At 35.7% G+C, this 15,293-nt stretch overlaps 1 protein-coding gene across 4 annotated transcripts in view; it reads left to right on the forward strand.

Annotated features, from left to right (window-relative positions):
* LOC143257640 (protein eva-1-like) overlaps nucleotides 1–4,580 on the forward strand; it is a 75,945-nt gene extending 71,365 nt beyond the window's left edge. For all 4 annotated transcript variants that reach the window (XM_076516680.1, XM_076516676.1, XM_076516677.1 and 1 more), the window contains one exon: nucleotides 2,541–4,580. In XM_076516680.1, coding sequence (XP_076372795.1) covers nucleotides 2,541–2,661 — 121 coding nt within the window. In that variant the 3' untranslated portion in view covers nucleotides 2,662–4,580. The remainder of the gene's footprint in view (nucleotides 1–2,540) is intronic.
* Nucleotides 4,581–15,293: the final 10,713 nt, after the last annotated feature.

Genomic DNA, 15,293 nt, shown 5'->3' on the forward strand with positions numbered 1-15,293 from the left:
AAACATTTTATGTACTTTTTTCTCAAACTGTAAAAGCTATAAAAATGGAATTTTTAATTTAATTTAGTCATTTTATTAAGTGCTTGTCATGAAAAGTTTCTGTAATACAAGATAGAGGTTCATCGCTCTTAGCTGTTCCTATTTTACAATTCTGTTTTCTTAATTCGACTCTTTGGTTTCGTCATATTTTAAATCCTATTTGTTGTTTCATTTTCGGCGGTAACGAACGTTCATGCAAACGAGGTAATTTCAACAAAATTTTTATTACAGTTAGTCAATTTTATTACTGACTCAATACCTTTTTTATCATTTACTCTTAATAAATTTGTAAATTATATAATATTTTATTAAGTTTTATAAGAGTATCTGACTTACACCACTTATGATCACTACACAGGAATAATTACTTTAAAATATTTTTCATAGCAGATTCCAGTTTACAACCATTGTTAAATATTACATTTAAATTATAAACCATGTGTTAGTATAAATATTAATACATATTGTGTTCCTGTACGTTGCAAGTGAACACAGGGCTATATTTCACACGATCATATCAATGTCTAAGATTGAAGGCTTTATCATGGGTGCCATCCTGGACTATTTTTTATTGCTACTAGTCACGTTATAAATCATCTTTAGCCTCTTTTCAACAGATTAGTCGAGTAGTTTTTTCCTAACTCAAATTTTCAATTCAATATTGTACCTTTTGTTCATTCTGTCTTCTTTTTAATTTCAGCATTATCTATACTTTCATTAATCTTTTTTTTCTTTTTACAAATAGTTTTATTTTTTGTACACACGTGAATCTGTGTAAACCAAAGCGTTTTGCATATTGTTAAGGTACTTTGGACTTCTATCTCGTCATGAACATTACTCTATTCACCAAATCAGTGTTCCAGTGTTTTAAACTGCTTTTTTGTTGTTGTTGTTGTTTTTATATCCTTAGCTGTAAATTAACGATAAAGGATTTTTAATCTTAGGTATGTAAAAAAAAAAAAAGTCAGTTCATATATATTTCAACTGATCAGAAGAAAACAAAACAGAATGTCAACTACACTACACTAAAACTGAAAGGAGGATACTCTTGTTTTCAGGAAGTAAACAACATGGCTTCCTGATGGGTTTTTTTTTTTTTTTTCATTGCTAACTATATTGTTTACTCATAATAAACATATCCCGCCTTGTGGCTTTCAATATAAAATGTTTTGACAAACATTCGCTGTATCGAAATATTTACAAATAATATACTTCTCTTATTACTTTGGCCCGGTATGGCTAGGTGCTTAAGGCACTCGACTCGTAATTCGAGGGTCGCGGGTTCGAATCCTCGTCGCACCAAACATGCTTGCCCTTTCAGCCGTGGGAGTGTGGTAATGTGACGTCAATCTCACTATTCGTTGGTAAAGAGTAGTCCAAGAGTTGGCGGTGGGTGGCGATAACTGCCTTCCCTCTAGTCTTACACTGTTAAATTGGAGATAGCTAGCAGAGATAACCCTCATGTAGCTTTGTATGAAATTCAAAACAAAGTTACTATTAAGCAGTCCAGCCTATGGAATAGTTGTGGTAGAAGCTGTAACGTTGAGTGAGTTTAAGAAGTGATTGGATTAATAGTAGCTTTTACTAGATTTCTAATATAAACTTTAATAACTTGGATAACCCACGTGTAGCATTGTGCGAAATTTAAAAAAAAAAAAAAAAACTCAAAACAAACCTATTACACGCACGCACATTAAGATGTGATAAATAGTTCAGTAACTAAATAAGGGGTAGAAATAAGCTTAGATATTAGATGAGTTTGTTAGAACATTGGCGACGACTGGCCAGACGAGTGAAAGCGAATTTTAGTATCTTAGTCTGTGATGATTAGCAGGTTTATGTTTGAAACAAATGACATAAAGTGACTTCTGAAGTAATATAAAAAGGGAAAAAATCAGATGAAACATTAATACTAAATTGTGTTTTGTTGTTGTTGCTTCGAATATTTTCACAAAGCTTTATATGTGTCGGAACAATGGAGTGAGTCTTTATATTAAGAAGAGTTAACAACACGTAATATATGATCAAACCTAAAGGAAAATTCATGTAATTAATATATTTTTGTCGTAAGACGTTATATTAGATCTACATTTGGTTCTCATGACAAATTAAGTTGTATCATGTTTCGGCAGCTTCCAAAATGCGCTCACACCAGAGAAAATATTTTGTTTTTTTATTTCGCTAGCCATCCCTAACTTTTAACTCATAGTCTAGAGGGAAGGCAGCTAGTCAACAGCAACTACCTTCAACTCTTGAACTACTATAATCATATATTGAGATTTAACTACCACTTTTATAACGCACCCATGGCCCGCAAGTGCGAAGCCAGATTTTGTAGCAATGAAACGCGAACCATGGGGCCTACGGACTCATAATCCGGCATTCTAGTCAAAAGGCCACGCCTGGCCAATTATTAATAGTATTTTATAATTATCATGAAGCGCGGAAAATTGTTTTGTGTATGAGTTTGTGAAAATTTATAGTTTTTATTATTTTTTCAGAAAACAAAGAGAAGTGTATCCTTTACTTGACCCTGAGTCTGGGCGCCGGACTTATGGTGTTTCTTTCAGTTCTGGCGTTTCGTCTTTATATTCAAAAGAGACGAGAGAGGAAACGAGCTGATTTACATATTTCCGAACCTCTACCGAGTGCATTCGTCGAAGACAGCTCAGACCTTGACCATTTTGACACCAGCAACAGGCCAGATAACAATATAGAAGTGGTCAGATTTACCAGCACGTCTACCATGAGACGACAAGACAGTGACACCAACCCCCGAGCCCCCATGTCTCGGAACGTAACCAGCTATGATTATTATAGTTAGACGGAAACCTACCAACTAACTTGAATAAACAACTCATTTTCCAGAAATTTCGTATTGTTATCACTCCCCTCCTCATAGTGTCCCTGGGTTTGCCCTAACCTAAAGAGCAGTCTGCTCATTTACTCATTATGAAAGTCGGATCTCTAATTACGAGTGAGGAATGTGCATTTTTTTCATAAAACTGAGTGCTGGGAAACCGTTATGGAATAAGGTGAACTTGAAACGTAAAGTATATACTGTGATCAGCATGTTCGGAAGTAGACCCAGTACAAATGGGTTTGGCATGTTACACTATTAATTTACAACAGGAAAAGGTTTCAATAATTATTTAACATATCAGTAGAAACGATGATCTTGCCTTCTATACAGGTGTTTCGTAAAGCCAAATTCCACTCGGGTGGAGAAGATGCGAGGTTGTAGGTGTTTTATGTGTTGTGTATGTGCAATACAGGGTAAGAGAAAGTACCTTTTTTTCGTCTGTGTCAAAGGTGTACAAAATCAATAATAAATTCCAGTATCATTAGGCGAAGTTAGGCTTCGTGGAGCGATTGTTAGCGACCTCTGGTTTAACAAATATATAATCATAGTAAAGTAGTTTTGAGCTACTGTGTAAATACTGTACGTTCTGTTACTTGTATGTAAAAAAATCTCAAATATTGATGACAAACCTAATATTTTTTTATGAAATCTACCGATTTCTACCTGTTATATGAGCTTGAATCTGGGTAAATAACTTATTTGATTTCAGTCCCCATTTTTAGTACGTTTAGAGTACAACGATTGTTTAAGAGGCAAAAGGTAAACAAGTGATTCGTTATTAAGTATAGGTATATTTATGTTTTTTACTACAAATGTGGGTTCAAGAATTGATTTTCAAGTCTGTATTCTTTGTATTCACATACTTTTTATGTATTTTATATTAAAAACAGAGCATTAAGTACTTTGAATAATTTCACTTTGATCATTTATAGTAATTAATGGTAATTTAATTCATTTGAAAATAACATCAATAATCCGATATCCGCAAAAAGTGTTAAATGACTTCAGTTAGCAACCAGTCGACAGTTGGAGTTTAGAATGTGCGATAGGGTTTATTCATCCTAGACGCTTTGAAATCTTTATAAATTTATGTAATCTTTAGCTCACCCTTTATCCTTAAAAAAATTCTGTTTTAGTATTTATTTTTATTAGATGAGAAGATGTAACGCAACCATCAAATTAGCATTTGATGTGTTTTAAGTAAACTGTTTTTATAGCAAGGCTTAAATGACTAATAATATATGGCATACGTAAGTATGTAAATGAGACACGTTTAGTCTTTATCTCCAATTTCACAGTAATTGGATAAATCTATTCGCATGTTTTGTTTTCGTTATTATTATTTTAACATCAATATCGCATCATTTCAAGTTCTAAGGTAAGAGAAAATCGAAAGGTTATTTTTAGAAACTTTATTAATCTTAGAAGTAACTTTTAAAACCATATTCCAATTTCGAGTTAACGTCAAGTCCTAAGTTAATCCATCGGTATTGCTTATTTCAACACACTATCAATACTGTTAACATATTTACAGAAACTTTCTAATTCTGTAAACTGTAGACAATGTAGAATATTCTAGCTGTGAGAGTTATATCTTTTCTTACCGTTTGAGACACTGATGTTTTTTGATGGATTTGTAAAGAAAATATTAAATTTATTAGTACAATTAAGACACTCATCAAATGTTTCTGACTGGTTATATTTTGTCATTTGCTTCTTAAGGATATCATTTGACGCTGTGCTCGTATTATACATATCGCATTCAACCCTCTTGTTTTCATTAGGCTTAATCGTATGACAATCGTTACATAATTATGTTCTGTTCATTTAATAGCTAAGAGACTTCAAATAATATTCGATAACAACAGCGCAAGCGTTCTTGCAGATCTAGTGCTTTTAGAGATTTTCCTTCAGAGAACATCATTATTCATAGTTTGAAAAATTTGTTGGTCCAAGAAATCAATTTAATACAAAAATAAGAAATCCTATAACCTAATCATTTTCGAAAGGTGAATCTTTATCCACTAGTTTTCTGCTAAAAATAAATTGTAATATTATTCTGTCCTGCCTATTAAAATATTTGTATCAGTATGTTATGATTCTGGTACAATGTTATGTTTACTTAAACCACAATATAACTTCCGAATTTTGTAGTTCTCTATCCGTGACTCAGTAAAAAGTGTCTAATAAAGAAAATAAACATTACTACAATGGTATAAGTATAGTTTTTTGGGTACCAATGACTGAGTAAATGCTTGTGATAAATAAAAAAAGACATTACTACAAGGGGTTAGTTATAACTTCCTGGGCCCCAAACGTCTGTCTGTAACTCATGAAAAGTGTGTGCTAAAGAAAAAGTGAAAGAAACATTACTCCTAGTTTCTTTGATCTCTAAGATATTCCACGACATAAAGGTAATGAATGTACAGAAAGAAAAAAAGCGAAGGAGAGATTAAGTTTATTTGCAACTTGTGCGTTGCAGGTTCGAATCCCACTGCTAAACACACTCGTTCTCTCAGCCTTGAGAACCTTATAATGTAACAGTCGCTCCCGCTGTTCGTTGCTAAAGAGACTATTTGATAAACAACACTATTACAACCTTGAGTCAAAGTACATTACCTCTGAAAACAATAATTGTCTCCGCAGAAAGAAACAGTTTTTCTGTTGCTTCTTTCTTTTTCCAAACACTTCCTTCATTTTTCGGCAGATTGGTTTGAAACTTGGTAGTTATATTTTAGTCCAATATTCCGAGATTTTTTTTTTCATTTTTTGATTTAGGCTTCTTAAAGGATTTTAAAGGGTCAAAGATCAAACCATCGAAAATGTACATGTTGGGCTCGTGTATCTGTCATGTTTACAGCAATCAAGATGGAAATTAGTAGAAACAGAAATTTTATGCGCCCAACACATTGACATACTAAAATTGGATTGATCCATTACGAGTCTTTTTAAGAGCCAGAGCTTAAAATAATAATAAAGGCTCAATTCTGAGGCGTTTTGTCAATTACTCGCCATACTTTTTTTACAAGTGGATAAAGTCGCCACAAAAAAAACTAGTTTTAGGGGGGTTTTGACAATTATTCTATCAATTTACATGGAGATTTGGTACAAATATACTATTTTGCAGGTCCCAATCAGATGTTGACAATTTTGAATTTGTTTTTCTTTTGCTCAATTCTTCGGCAAGTAAAGTACAATTTGGGGTTTTCGTGAAATATTCATGTATATGTCGACCAAACTACGTGAGATTTGAAACAAAGGTAATTCTTTTTACAGATCAAGTAGCGATATAGACATTTTTCGAATTGTGTTTCGTTTGTTTTCGCAATTTTTATGACAGCAGAGTTTGTCATGTTGGGATGTTGTGTTAGAAACATTTACCGGCGAATGTATGTTTCTTAAATGATCATAATTTCTTACTGGAAAAAAACTAACTTTTTAGGAATTTTGAGAGGAAAATTAAACGTTAGAAAATTATGTTTAAGGTCGAAATAAAATTGTAATGTCAGCCCTCGGATTAAATTCCCTACTGTTTATGTAATGTTCCTCCATCTAGTACACAAGGGCGCGGGAGAGGTAGAATGCTTGTTTTAGGGGAAACAAATTTTATTTACATTTCAACTACGTAATGAAAGTATATCTAATGTTAAATAAAATATTGTTTACCAGCTGGACGGAAGTTATGTAACTTTATGATTAATGAAAGGTTATTCTAGGACATACAAAGTTGCTTCCCTTATATGTAATTATCAAAACCACCCATAGAAACAGCAAAACAAAATGTGAAACCACAAATTTACAGATATCTCCGCATTAGACTCAACAAACTTTCATGTTAAATTTGATGAAAATCCACCAACAGTTGTGGTAAAAAACGCCGACAAAATCGCAAAACTGAAATTTTATATGTATCCAACATGGAACCAATGAACCAATTTTGGTGACAATCCATCCACACCTTGCGCAGTAGTTACACGACATACATCAGACAGTATTATTACATTTATATAGATTTGACTTGCTGTTGGTGGCCCGGCATGGCCAGGTGGGTTAAGGCGTTAGACTCGTAATCTGAGGGTCGTGGGTTCGCATCCCCGTCGCGCCAAACATGCTCGCCCTCGTGGGGGCGTTATAATGTTACGGTCAATCCCACTATTGAGTAGCCCAAGATTGGCGGTGGGTGGTGATGACTAGCTGCCTTCCCTCTAGTCTTACACTGCTAAATTAGGGCCGGCTGGCACAGAGGGCTATCTGCTCTAGCTGTCCCAAATTTAGAATGTAAGCAGCTAGTCATCACCACTCATCGCCAACTCTTGGGCTACTCTTTTACCAACGAATAATGAGAGTGACTGTCACAGTATAACGCTCTCACGACTGAAAGAGCGAGTATGTTTGATGCGACGGGAATTCAAACCCGCGACCTTCACATTACGAGTCGAGCTCTTTAATACAACGGGCTGTCTTTCCTATGCTTACCACGGGTGTCGAAACCCTGTTTTTAGTATTATAAACCTTCAAACATACCGCTGAGCCACGAAGAGTTTTTAAATTTTACATAAATTGAGCCATAATGAATAAAAACGTTTTTAACAATAATATGTTTTAAAACAAAGACTTAGAAAATATTCTTATGACAAAAAGCTGGTACATAAACAATACCCTGTGCTGAAGTCATTTTACATTCCCTTATTTCATTGTATAGAAAACAACTATGAGACTTTGCAAAATAAAAATTACATCTGTTTTACTCGTAAGATTATATGATGTTAAATAAATATATGTACTCTGTATAAAAAAAACTTGTGTTCAAAATGTCTAAAGTTAGCCTTCATTCTTACTTGTGGCATCTAGTGATGAATTTTGGACGACAGAGAATATTTTATACAGTTTAAGACCAAAGTTTATATGTCCAAACTAAAGTAATTGTTCAAATTGTAACACTTCACATGACAATTTAAGTATTTAATTTCAACTAATAAAACGACACTCATCTACTGACGTCACGAAGCTTATTTGATTACTGTAATAAGAGCTTAGTCTTATTGAATTGCATTAATTAATTATTGTGAATAATAACGCATTACAGCGTGCACATTGATCTCATCACATGTAACGAGGCCTTAATCACACGAACAGCGTTCATTCAACCTTTTGAGTCTATTAACTCGTATAGTATAACAGACAATTTTAAAGTTCATTTTTGCAAGCGGGAATAGACTAAGCAAGTCAGTGTGTCATTTCTAATATCAATAACGATGAAAAAATAATTAATTTTGATTCACCTCTTATACATAGACCCTTATGAATATTTTTGTTTTGATGAAACATTTACCTTAATTAAAACGTTTAACGATTTATCATCGAAACATAATTTTTAATATGGAAACATTTATCAAAAAGATAAATAATTTTTATCGCTTTGTACAGAAAACCCAAAACATGTATTTCTAGTTTTTGTTCAGAGATGGCGCAAAATTTATACCCACACTAGAAATAAATTCAAAATGATTCATAAGTAAATATGTAAGTAAAAAGAGAAACAGAAGAAATAATGATCACATAAAATACAAAGTATTGAAAATAACTTTTATACTAAACCAACAATACTGACATGTAAAATAAACAACATATTTTTAAATGAAACAAAAATCAATCACGCTAGGAATAGTCTCAGATTCTAGTGTAATTAGCCCGTAAACTTATTGCTGTCCTAAAAAGAGATGAACAAATTAGTTTTTGTGACTTGGGCTTATTCCTGGTCATATGGTTTGGATTTTTGATCCCTTCACTCTTATTTATATGTGACGTCGCATCATATTTATTCAATAACCAAACACCCTATAATTAAAAAAATCACTCTCAAAAATGCATCTCAAACACTTGTTTTCTTTAAATAACATTCTATTCAATTGTTTTACGTGCTAGTAAAGTTATAGTTACTAATAAATGAAATATATTAATAAAGACTGAATGAAAGCTATGATAACAAAATAACCGCTTATCTTGTTCTACACAAACAAATGACAAAAACTTCAACAAACTGGAGAACAGGAATACACATGAATTAAAGTTTTTGTTTATGATTCAAGATTACACATTAGAAACAGAGTATGTTTAAAAAACGTTTCCAAGCAGGTTAGGATATGCAGTGTAAAAATCTGCGTCTAAAAAGATTACACACGTAGCACTAAATCAGTAATATTAGTTGAAATAAGATGCAAGAAACGAAAAGGCGCATAAGTTGCAGTGGAAATCTTTGCTGGCCATTTTTTATGAGCAGTACATGTAAATAAGTTCATTTTCGTAAGGATTGGCACAACTGTGAAAGCTGTGGGAACCAAGATTATCTTAATTGTTTCTTGTAACTTGGCTTGTGTATCTGATATCTTCACTTTATACATCTGAACTATTTTTGTAACTTAGCGATTTTTTTCACATTGACAATGTTTTTTATGTAGATTGATATATATTATAGTAATAGCGTGAAGTTTAGCTTTCCCTATAATAATCTCAGCTTAAAAGTCTTCTTGCAGGTAACTTCTGTCGCTGCTTATTTTTTTAGTGATACTGAAATTAATTAACTATATAAGCACATAGATAACAGCACATTACATTACTATAGTTACCGAGAAATAGCATAATAGTGTGACACGTATTGGAGACCATAGTAAAAATGCAAGACTTGAGGGAATGATCCAACAAACGGGCAGAATTTGGTTGCCAGTTTTATAATGCACCCACAGCCTGATCACGGAAAACAAACCACTGAACCTTCTCCATTCCACAGTCTGGCAGGTTAATTACAGGGCAACATTCAACACATAATATGTTCGCCCTTTCAGCCGTGGGAGCGTTATAATGTGATAGTCAATCCCACTATTCGTTGGTAAAAAGAATAACCCAAGAGTTGGCGGTGGGTGGCGATGACTAGCTTCCTTTCCTCTAGTCTTACATGCTAAATTAGGAACGGCTAGCGCAGATAGCCCTTGTGTAGCTTTCAAAAACAAATAAAACAATTAATAGGAACGGCTAGCGCAGATAGCCCTTGTGTAGCTTTCAAAAACAAATAAAACAATTAACATCGGACATCAGTATATCTAAAAACCCATCGCACCACTTCAGCATAAAAAAAAACCCACTTGTAGAGAATAGAGCTAGCTAGCATTCCGATGATGTCGAGAAAACCCACTTGTGAAGAATAGAGCTAGCTAGCATTCCGATGATGTCGAGAAAACCCACTTGTGAGAATAGAGCTAGCTAGCATTCCGATGATGTCGAGAAAACCCACTTGTAGAGAATAGAGCTAGCTAGCATTCCGATGATGTCGAGAAAACCCACTTGTGAGAATAGAGCTAGCTAGCATTCCGATGATGTCGAGAAAACCCACTTGTGAGAATAGAGCTAGCTAGCATTCCGATGATGTCGAGAAAACCCACTTGTGAGAATAGAGCTAGCTAGCATTCCGATGATGTCGAGAAAACCCACTTGTAGAGAATAGAGCTAGCTAGCATTCCGATGATGTCGAGAAAACCCACTTGTAGAGAATAGAGCTAGCTAGCATTCCGATGATGTCGAGAAAACCCACTTGTAGAGAATAGAGCTAGCTAGCATTCCGATGATGTCGAGAAAACCCACTTGTAGAGAATAGAGCTAGCTAGCATTCCGATGATGTCGAGAAAACCCACTTGTAGAGAATAGAGCTAGCTAGCATTCCGATGATGTCGAGAAAACCCACTTGTAGAGAATAGAGCTAGCTAGCATTCCGATGATGTCGAGAAAACCCACTTGTAGAGAATAGAGCTAGCTAGCATTCCGATGATGTCGAGAAAACCCACTTGTAGAGAATAGAGCTAGCTAGCATTCCGATGATGTCGAGAAACCCACTTGTAGAGAATAGAGCTAGCTAGCATTCCGATGATGTCGAGAAACCCACTTGTAGAGAATAGAGCTAGCTAGCATTCCGATGATGTCGAGAAAACCCACTTGTAGAGAATAGAGCTAGCTAGCATTCCGATGATGTCGAGAAAACCCACTTGTAGAGAATAGAGCTAGCTAGCATTCCGATGATGTCGAGAAAACCCACTTGTAGAGAATAGAGCTAGCTAGCATTCCGATGATGTCGAGAAAACCCACTTGTAGAGAATAGAGCTAGCTAGCATTCCGATGATGTCGAGAAAACCCACTTGTAGAGAATAGAGCTAGCTAGCATTCCGATGATGTCGAGAAAACCCACTTGTAGAGAATAGAGCTAGCTAGCATTCCGATCATGTCGAGAAAACCCACTTGTAGAGAATAGAGCTAGCTAGCATTCCGATCATGTCGAGAAAACCCACTTGTAGAGAATAGAGCTAGCTAGCATTCCGATGATGTCGAGAAAACCCACTTGTGAGAATAGAGCTAGCTAGCATTCCGATGATGTCGAGAAAACCCACTTGTGAGAATAGAGCTAGCTAGCATTCCGATGATGTCGAGAAAACCCACTTGTAGAGAATAGAGCTAGCTAGCATTCCGATGATGTCGAGAAAACTCACTTGTGAGAATAGAGCTAGCTAGCATTCCGATGATGTCGAGAAAACCCACTTGTGAGAATAGAGCTAGCTAGCATTCCGATGATGTCGAGAAAACCCACTTGTGAGAATAGAGCTAGCTAGCATTCCGATGATGTCGAGAAAACCCACTTGTGAGAATAGAGCTAGCTAGCATTCCGATGATGTCGAGAAAACTCACTTGTGAGAATAGAGCTAGCTAGCATTCCGATGATGTCGAGAAAACCCACTTGTGAGAATAGAGCTAGCTAGCATTCCGATGATGTCGAGAAAACCCACTTGTGAGAATAGAGCTAGCTAGCATTCCGATGATGTCGAGAAAACCCACTTGTGAGAATAGAGCTAGCTAGCATTCCGATGATGTCGAGAAAACCCACTTGTGAGAATAGAGCTAGCTAGCATTCCGATGATGTCGAGAAAACCCACTTGTGAGAATAGAGCTAGCTAGCATTCCGATGATGTCGAGAAAACCCACTTGTAGAGAATAGAGCTAGCTAGCATTCCGATGATGTCGAGAAAACCCACTTGTAAGAATAGAGCTAGCTAGCATTCCGATGATGTCGAGAAAACCCACTTGTAGAGAATAGAGCTAGCTAGCATTCCGATGATGTCGAGAAAACCCACTTGTGAGAATAGAGCTAGCTAGCATTCCGATGATGTCGAGAAAACCCACTTGTGAGAATAGAGCTAGCTAGCATTCCGATGATGTCGAGAAAACCCACTTGTGAGAATAGAGCTAGCTAGCATTCCGATGATGTCGAGAAAACCCACTTTTGAAGAATAGAGCTAGCTAGCATTCCGATGATGTCGAGAAAACCCACTTGTGAAGAATAGAGCTAGCTAGCATTCCGATGATGTCGAGAAAACCCACTTGTGAGAATAGAGCTAGCTAGCATTCCGATGATGTCGAGAAAACCCACTTGTGAGAATAGAGCTAGCTAGCATTCCGATGATGTCGAGAAAACCCACTTGTGAAGAATAGAGCTAGCTAGCATTCCGATGATGTCGAGAAAACCCACTTGTGAAGAATAGAGCTAGCTAGCATTCCGATGATGTCGAGAAAACCCACTTGTGAGAATAGAGCTAGCTAGCATTCCGATGATGTCGAGAAAACCCACTTGTGAGAATAGAGCTAGCTAGCATTCCGATGATGTCGAGAAAACCCACTTGTGAGAATAGAGCTAGCTAGCATTCCGATGATGTCGAGAAAACCCACTTGTGAGAATAGAGCTAGCTAGCATTCCGATGATGTCGAGAAAACCCACTTGTGAGAATAGAGCTAGCTAGCATTCCGATGATGTCGAGAAAACCCACTTGTAGAGAATAGAGCTAGCTAGCATTCCGATGATGTCGAGAAAACCCACTTGTGAGAATAGAGCTAGCTAGCATTCCGATGATGTCGAGAAAACCCACTTGTAGAGAATAGAGCTAGCTAGCATTCCGATGATGTCGAGAAAACCCACTTGTGAGAATAGAGCTAGCTAGCATTCCGATGATGTCGAGAAAACCCACTTGTGAGAATAGAGCTAGCTAGCATTCCGATGATGTCGAGAAAACCCACTTGTAGAGAATAGAGCTAGCTAGCATTCCGATGATGTCGAGAAAACCCACTTGTAGAGAATAGAGCTAGCTAGCATTCCGATGATGTCGAGAAAACCCACTTGTAGAGAATAGAGCTAGCTAGCATTCCGATGATGTCGAGAAAACCCACTTGTGAGAATAGAGCTAGCTAGCATTCCGATGATGTCGAGAAAACCCACTTGTGAGAATAGAGCTAGCTAGCATTCCGATGATGTCGAGAAAACCCACTTGTAGAGAATAGAGCTAGCTAGCATTCCGATGATGTCGAGAAAACCCACTTGTAGAGAATAGAGCTAGCTAGCATTCCGATGATGTCGAGAAAACCCACTTGTAGAGAAATATATATGCAAAAACGGCTCGTTTGGGTTGAGAAAATATTTTACAACGAGCGAACAACGTTTCGACCTTCTTCGGTCATCGTAAAACCTACGTAAAACCGACTCACGCACACCACAAATATACGGCATCCCCAAACCTCATAAACCAGATTGTCCATTACCACCAATAATGTCCACATATGAATCGTTTAATTACAATCTTGGTAAATACATAGCATGGGCATTCTCCAAATATGTAACATCAGCCAGCTCATTTATCAAAGACTCTTTTAATTTCAAGTCTAATCTAAATCAACTTAATCATAAAGCCTTAATGGCCAGTTTCGATGTTATATCCCTCTTTACAGAAGTTTCAACCACTGAAGCCTGCAAGATAGCCTTAGAACTCTATATCCGAGACCCTAACCCAACTATAAACATTCTCAGCAACCAATTAGCAACCCTTATAGAATTCACCACGATAAAGACAAACTTCATGTTCAACAACCACAACTATATACAAACAAATGGCCTAAGCATGGGCAACCCAATATCACCAGTTCTAGCCAATATTTTTATGACACAAGTTGAAACACAAGCAATTAACACAGCATTACATCCACCACTATACTGGTACAGATTTGTAGATGAAACGGTTGCGGGATTCAAATCTACAGAACACATACTTAATATTTTCAATCACATTAACTCTATACATCCCAACATTAACTTCACATGTGAATAGGAAGAAAACAATCAAATATCATTTCTTAACCTCAAAATTACAAGAACCGACACACAATTCAAAACAGAAATCCACCGAAAAATCACTCATACTGGACTATACATTCCTTGGGACTCAGCACATGAAACAAAACAAAAACTCAACATACTAAGAAACCAAATAAACACAGCCATAAAACTATGCTCACCAGATAAAATTAACGATGAATTAGAAAAAATAAAACAATACTTCACCAACATCAATAAGTTTCCTCCACAAACCGTAGAAAACATTATACGCACACACCTAGACAAAAAGCAAAATCAACCAACAAAAGTAAATATACCTCACAAATCAAAAAATCACAAAACCATATACTGCTGCATACCATATATTCCTGACATCAGCAGACAAATAACCAACATTTGGCAAAAACTAGTAACAAAATATGACATTCCAGTTAATACCAAATTTATTCAAAAACCAGGCACAAAACTGAGGTTTATACTGTGTAAAAACTACACTGACAAACACCACACCAACGTTATTTATAAAATACAAGTAGAAAAATGGAAACCAGATTCAAAGAGCATAAAAAGTCACCTTCACACGTTTTCGAACATTGCAAGTCAAATAAACACAACATAACCATAGAAAACACTCAAATACTAAATAAAGAAACAAACATAAACAAACGCAAAATTAAAGAAGCCTCACTTATACAACAACTTAAATCCAAAATAAACCAATATAAAGGAACGCCTTTATACCTATATTAATATAATAAAATAAATAAAATTGTATATTCAAACATCTAACACCGCCCTCTACATTCCGACACTCAGTTACACAACCCCTTCCAAACATGTGGTCAGCTTCCGGTCAGTTACCTCTTTCTTTATGAACCTGACGATGACCGAAGAAGATCGAAACGTTGTTCGCTCTTCTATGTAAAATATTTTCTCAACCCAAACGAGCCGTTTTTGCATATATATTTAGCTAGCATTCCCTGTCAACTGAAGTATATCTGTGTATAAACATAAAGTTAATTCGCTCGTTGTAGATATGAACAGTTGATAAAATATTCAGTTCCAGACCAGATAGTAAACTGAATATTGTTTGTAAGTTTGTAAAATTTTTGTATATAAATAATTATTTGTAATAACCATTATTACAAATTGTATTGTTTGTTTTTTGTATATTAAAATATATTTAGGTTAAGA

The sequence above is a fragment of the Tachypleus tridentatus genome, chromosome 7 (assembly GCF_004210375.1).
Source record: "Tachypleus tridentatus isolate NWPU-2018 chromosome 7, ASM421037v1, whole genome shotgun sequence".
NCBI lineage: Eukaryota > Metazoa > Arthropoda > Merostomata > Xiphosura > Limulidae > Tachypleus > Tachypleus tridentatus.